This window comes from Chaetura pelagica, unplaced genomic scaffold, assembly GCF_000747805.2.
Source record: "Chaetura pelagica isolate M959 unplaced genomic scaffold, ChaPel_1.0 scaffold1160, whole genome shotgun sequence".
Classification (NCBI taxonomy): domain Eukaryota; kingdom Metazoa; phylum Chordata; class Aves; order Apodiformes; family Apodidae; genus Chaetura; species Chaetura pelagica.
The window spans coordinates 2832-9376 of record NW_009951727.1 but is presented as its reverse complement, the minus strand read 5'-3'; the positions used below and the strand labels follow the sequence as shown (position 1 = coordinate 9376).

Sequence of the window (6545 nt, the reverse complement as noted above, 5' to 3'; positions counted from 1 at the left end):
ACTCAAAGGCACAGTTCACATCCTCAGTGAAATCCTGGGGAACACACAGCCAAGAGCTGTCCACATAGGCCCACCCACCCTTCCCAGGCCCCCTCCTCCCTTAAAGGAGGGCTATTGGGACACCAACCATTTCCCACCTCAGCCACCCCCCTTGCAGCCTTGGCCAGACATCGTTGTGACAAACACAGCTCACTTGTGCACAAACCACAGCCCTGAAGACTCACCTTGTCCCCCTGGGGATACTTCTTGAGCTTAACCAGGACCTGGGGGATCTGAAAGACACAGGGCAGGGACATGACTGACTGAACCAGACCCTGCTCTGCAGTCAGGACCTCCCTGCAAAACATGTCTGCGAGCAGCCGCTTCCCCAGCCCCGGGAAGGAAAGGAGCATTCCTGGAGCAGCCTGTGTGCCCTGGGGACTTTGTCCCCACACCTCCCCTCTGCAGGGTCCTTCCACCATGCCACAGGGCACAGCCACCTCTCAACAGCCAGGCTGGAGACATGAGGCTGTGCAGGAGCCCAGCACAGGCCAGAGAGCGTGTCAGGCCTGAAATGACAGACAGATCCCTTTTGTCTGGGACAAGCGAGGAGGTGAGGCAGACTGCTCCAGGGCTGCACACCATGGAGATGGGGCAGCCTAGGCCCCCAGGCTGCTGTGACATACTTCAAAGGCCATGAGTTCCCCACAGCCCCTTGGGAAAGCAAAACAAAGCGGGGCTGGACTGAGAAGAGGCCCTGGACAGCAAAGTTGATGCTCAGTGGGTTGCAGGAGAGCTGCTGCAGGCTCAACTGGGATGTGGGAGAGAACTGATGGCTCTGCCAAGGCCCAACAAGGGGCACAGGGACAAGGCAGGGGCAGCCCTGGGGCTCTGAGCACTGTGCTGGTGGCACAGCCGGGCCCTACCTTCAGGAAGGTGAAGGCTGTCCACTTCAGCTCCTCTGTGCCCTCTGGGGACTCGATGAGGCCCACAAAACAGGCCTTCCAGATCTCCAGCACGAAGAGTGGGGAAGGGATGTGCTGCAGGACACACAGACAAAACTTCCCAGTGTTGGGAAGGCAATAAAATGCCTCCCTCAACCACAGCCAAAGCCTGAACCCCCTGCAAAGGTGCTGATGGGCTCATGCTGCTCCACGCACCTGCGCCCACAGCCCTGGACCAGGACCAGCACAGGGAGGTACACAGCACAGAGACCCTGGTCCCACAGCCCCAGACCACCCTGAGCAGGAGAGCAAGATGCCATTTCTGTACCTGCATCCTCTTCACCATCATCAGCTGCTCCACCAGAGGCTGGGTCTCTCCTGTGAGGTTCATGGTCCCCTCCAGCAGCACCACAGCGTGCACAGTGGGGAAGCCAGTCTTGTTCAGCTGCTCAGAGTGCACTGAAAGCATGGTGGGGATGCTGGGTGGGAGACAACAGGGTCACCAGATGCTTGCAGGGATAGATCCTTGCTCCCCCTGTCCCCTCCTAGCCAAGCCCCTGACTTCTGCTGTCCTGCATCTCTCAGGGGCAGGACAGCTTGCAGCTCCTGTGCCCTGCAGAGGGGTCTTTGGGCACAGCCAAGCCCTAGCGCTGGGAACAGCTCTGGAGGGATCTAGAGCAGGTACAGCAACTCTGGTGTGGTCAGAGCAGCTGAGGGATGGCAAGAAGCCCCAGAGCCACCAGAGAAGCAAACCCTGGGTGAGATTTCCTTGCAGCAAGTCACCACTAGCCCTGTCCTCTCTCCTACCCCAGGGCCTCCCACCAGCCCCAGCCCACCACCCAGAGGGAAGGGACAGGAAAGCAGGAAGCCAGCAGGGAGGGAGGCAGGAGGCTGGGCTCAGACCCACTCTACCCTCCAACAAAACTACCTCTTGATGAGGGAGATGCAGTTGTCAGCCTGGCTTCGGAGTGGGGAGTTGCTGAGGCTGTTCAGGTTCTCCCCCAGCCTGACAAGGGACTGCTCCACAGTGCTCCAGGAGGCTGGGGAGGGAGGGCAAGCGTTCAGAGGAGGGGACAGTGACACACTAAGAAGCCAGGCAGGCTGGCTCCACGGCAGCACAGAGGGCTGGGGCTCCCCACTGGGGGAGCAGAAGTTGTGGACCACTGCAAACCCAAGCCGAGGGTCTGAGTGTCACCCAGCAATCCCTGCCCCAGGCTCAGCCTGGCACAGCCTCTCGGCCAGACGCTGGCACTGATGGAAGGTGCAGGGCTGTGCCAGGCACGCTGGCGGAGCACAGGACCTGCTGGGTGCCCAGGAACAGCTCACGCAGCCTTCACATTAATTCTGCTCTTCTTCCAAGGGCAGTGAGGAGGGGAGGGGGCAGAAGGTGGCACAGAGCCAGGGAGGAGATGGTTACAGCAACAGGGCTGGAAGACGGATGGGCTTGGAGCTGCAGGAACAATGCGGCAGGAGCAGGGCAGGGGGAAGGGAGAGGTGGCAACGACACCTCCCAGGGCCAGCAGTGGCCAGGAGGAACCCCTGGCAGTGGCCAGGGGCAGAGCACATCAGGGAGCAAGGCAGGGGCAGCAACATACACGTCTCCTCCAGCTTCCCGATGTGGATCAGGGCGCGGTTCTTGGTGCTGCTCAGCATCTTCTCCAGCCTCTCCAGACACATCCGCAGCTGGTTCTCTGCTGCCGCCGGCTCCAGTGGCTCCTTCAGCCTCTCGGCATAGAAGGCAGCGCAGCGCAGGAGCCAGGTGAGGGCACTCATCAGCGCCCGGCACAGCCCGATGCACTCCTCTGCTTTGCCGTGGCAGCTGGGAAGGGGTGAGGAACAGGGCCGGGCTCATCATGGGCAGTGCTGCCCCCGGGGAAACTGAGGCACGGAAACAAGGCGGCTTGGGCACCCAAACCCACATCCCACACTCCCAGCCCAGCCCCGCCGGCTCCGGGTTCCTCTGCCACAGATCCCAACCTGCTCAGCCCATGAGCTGCCCTGCTGTGCCAGGGGAATTAAAGCCTCCCCAGGGCAGCCTCCCCTCTGGCCACTCCACTACAGGGAAACTTTCCAAGCCTCTAATCAAATTATCTCGCTAAGAGAGGCTCAGCATTGATCAATGTGCTGCAAGAGGTGAGTGCTTTCCCCTCCTGATGCACAAATCATCACGGTCAGAAGTTTTGATCAAATTAAACAGAGGATCAGCCTAGGCAGGGGCTGGATTAAGTGGTGGGCTCTGCAGTTGGCCAGCAACAGCTCCTTGTCAACATCTGTGACTGATGCATATTCATTGCTGCTGCTTCATTTCATGTAATAGAAGAGCTGCTACCTCCAGCCTTCCTCCTCCTCCCGCTGCCCTCGCCGCACGTGCTCTGCTCCAGCCTCCCAGAAGAGGCTCTCAGGGGTTAACAGGAAGATTTCTGAGCTTTCTAAAAAAGTTTTTGTGGCCTGAATTGTCTGGACTCCCCTGGGTCCTGCAACACCAGCGGAAGAGCATGAAGCAAAACAAGGCAGCTGCCTGGAGCGCCCAGGGCGGCGCAGGCAGGACTACGAGTGCTGGCAGACAGGGACATGGAGCTGGGACCCTGGGAAGAGGCTACACAGGAGAAATGAAATGCTCTGAGGGGACAGAAGCCCTCAGCCTACCCCTAAACACCTGAGCTGGGCAGGAACATCACAGCACAGAGGTTTATCGCAGAAGAGGTGAGCAGGGCTGGCAGGTCTGCCCCATACCTGAGACGGTCACAAAACATGTCCATGATCTCCAGCAGCGACTGGACACACAGATCCCGGGAGAAGTCATCGAACTAGAGTAAGGGAGGAAGGGATTTCAGATGGGGGCTGCCAGGCTCCAGCAGCACCAAAAACAAACCCAGCCCCTTCCCCAGGGGGCTGGGCTGGGCACTGCCAGCTATGGCACACTCGCCCTGGCAGCAGCCCAGCAGCCACTTGAATGAGAACTAGGTCAGAGCTGCCTGACGGCTGGGTCGTGCCCTCCCGGGGTTGCAGGAGGCAATCGTGCCACGGCAGCAGGGACCAGGCTGCACTGTCACAGCATCCTCCCCGAGACAGCCATGCCGTGGCTCAGTGCCAGCCCCTGTGCCCACCCCCGGCTCGGCAGGGCCGGCAGCCTGTGCCAGCAGCCCGGCTGGCCGCAGGGCCAGAGGACAGTGGGCAGCAGAAGCACAGCTCCCTGCCTCCTGGCAGAGCAGATGGGGCCACCCCGCCGGGCCGGAGCTCGCCCGCAGCTCTGTGCTCAGCCCATGCTGGTCTGAAGGAGGAAGCCTCAGCTGTCAAGGTCAGTGCTGCTGCAACGGGCAGCAACATGTGACCAGGGGATGGTGACCAGGCTATGCCCTGCCCCTGTGCTGGGTGGCAGCCAGCCACATGCTGGCCCTACCCTCCCCTGGGACTGTGCCCACCACCACAGGTGGGTGCTGAACCCTGCTTGAGGGGTGCCCACCCTTGCCGGAGCAGATACACGGCACAGTGTGGCTACCAGTGCCTCACTACTCCACGACAAGGAGGTGAGAAGAAATAAATTATTCTCCCTTACACTCTTCCCCCTTCAGATCAGAGGTTATCCAGACAAGACCAGTGCCTGGGGAAGGAGGGGCCTGACACAGCCTGCAAGGGGCAGCTGCTCCCCACAGAGCAGCCCCAAATGCTGTGCAGAGGTAGCTGTGGAGGGCTTGTTCCCACCGCAGTGGTGTGGGGACACAGTGGCCTGGTGGCCCAAGCACTGGGGAGCCAGATGTTTCTCCATCACCAGTCCTGGCCCCCCCGGCTGCAGAGAGACTTGGCTTTCACAGCCAGGGTGGGGTTTACATGCAGGATGCTGTGGGGCAGGAGCCTGCCAGGCCCCACAGGATGGAGGGGTGAGGCTTTCACACCCACCACCGTCCCCAGAATCAGAGCAGGGCCCGCCAGGCAGGGCAGCAGCCCGTCCCCAGCAGGACACGGAAGGGCCCAGGCACTGCTCTGCACTGTCTGGCCGCTGCTGACTCAGCAGAGGATGTCGTTTTCCACTTGACCTACATTTGGTGAGAGTTGCGGGGAGGGAAATGGATACAGGGGACACGGGTAGAGAGAAAAACCTCCCACAGCACCTGTCAGAGCCGTACCTTGCTGATGGCCATCAGGACCGTGGAATAAGACACCATCTACAAGAAAAAAAAAACAAACAACAAACAAACCATCCAAAAAGACAAACCACACACTGAAGACCAACCCCCAGCGGGTGCCGGTTGCCAGCGCGGCGCTGGTTGCTGAGGAACAGCAAGGTCAGGGCACGGCCCCGCCGCAGCCGGGGCGCTGACCCGGCACAAATCCAAACGGACGTTTTTGGGTGATGGCTGGTTTGTTTCACACAAACTTGGGGCGACGTTAAAACGCCGCGCTGAGAAAGCGCAGAGGCTCTGGGAGGGCAAGGATTCCCACCCCAGACCATGGGTAGAGGGTATTTACAGGCAACGAGCCCCCCAGCACCAGCCCAAGCCCAGGGGAGGCGCGGATGGGTGTCTGCCCACCCTAGTTTCTCTGCCCACCTACTAATAGGGGCTGCAAGGGGACACCCTGCAGTGCCTGCGGGGAGCAGGTTACCTGGGAGCTGATGGAGTACTTCAGGTAGGACAAGATGAGGGGGTTTGGTGAAGGCCCGATCATGGCCTGCTCGAGGAGAGCCTCTGCAAACAGAGACAGGGGCCAGGAGGTCCCCAGTCAGCACATACACAGTGTGGGGACACAGACACAGCCACGCTCTGCCCCTCATCCCCCAGAACAGGTGGCAAAGACAGACTATGCTCACCACGGTGACTGCACTTCTCTGAAATTAACCAAATCCCACAACTTTCTAATCCCCGACAGCATGAGCTGGTAAATAATTCAGGCAGCTTCCTGCTAACTCAGCTCTCCCCGGGCACCCTGGCCCCAAAACAGCCCCTGCTGTTCTCCAAACATGTTTCCCTCCTTCCCACATCCAGCTCGGGAGGCTCTTGCATCCTCCACCAGGTGACTCTTTGCTCTGGCACCTGGGGCTGAGCTCTGGGCAGCCAGCCCCTCTCAGCCCCGTCTGGCCCTCCCTGCCCCCAGCTGCCTCTGCCTGCCCGCGGGGGCTGGAGGGGCTCTGCCCATCCTATCTGCTCAGTCAAGCCTTTAATTGACCATTTGAACTATGGCAAAGCGCAGGAAGCACCTCCTGAAAGCAGGTCCCAGGCTGCTGCACAGGCTGGAAGTAGGTCAAAGCACCCAGAAGCAAGAGGGGAGCAGAAGCCCTGGGGGAAGTTGTCGCCCCAAAGATGAGAAGGAGCCGCAGCCGTCAGCAGATCCTGACCGTGGGAGCAGGAGACTCCCTGGGTCTTGCTCAAGGGCTGAGGTTGAGGCCAAGAGCATCTCGGCTCGAGGACAGAAGGCAGCCTTCCCCTCCCCATCTAATCAGGGAGTGTCAACACGAGCCAGCCCCACGCTGTTACCCACTGCAGACGTGTCAGCACCGATTTGCTGGGCACTGCCATGATCCTGGCAGCTCGTGCCAGCTTCTCCTCCTTTGTCATTTAGATTTGAAAGGCAGCAGCTTGGGAAAGGACAGCTCGGGGGCTGTGGTGAGGGAGGCAGCGGCTGGTT

General features: G+C 60.4%; 1 protein-coding gene across 2 annotated transcripts in view; it reads right to left on the bottom strand.

The window, feature by feature from the left end:
• Window positions 1-6545, bottom strand: part of MED24 (mediator complex subunit 24) — a 17375-nt gene that overhangs the window by 9239 nt on the left and 1591 nt on the right. The window contains exons 2-10 of one of the 2 annotated variants that reach the window (XM_010008386.1): window positions 5526-5608; window positions 5048-5086; window positions 3657-3730; window positions 2519-2742; window positions 1852-1963; window positions 1252-1402; window positions 906-1019; window positions 225-272; window positions 2-34 (exon numbers count right to left, since the gene is read on the bottom strand). In XM_010008386.1, coding sequence (XP_010006688.1) covers window positions 2-34; window positions 225-272; window positions 906-1019; window positions 1252-1402; window positions 1852-1963; window positions 2519-2742; window positions 3657-3730; window positions 5048-5086; window positions 5526-5608 — 878 coding nt within the window. The remainder of the gene's footprint in view (window position 1; window positions 35-224; window positions 273-905; window positions 1020-1251; window positions 1403-1851; window positions 1964-2518; window positions 2743-3656; window positions 3731-5047; window positions 5087-5525; window positions 5609-6545) is intronic. The other variant, XM_010008463.1, reaches the window with a different exon arrangement.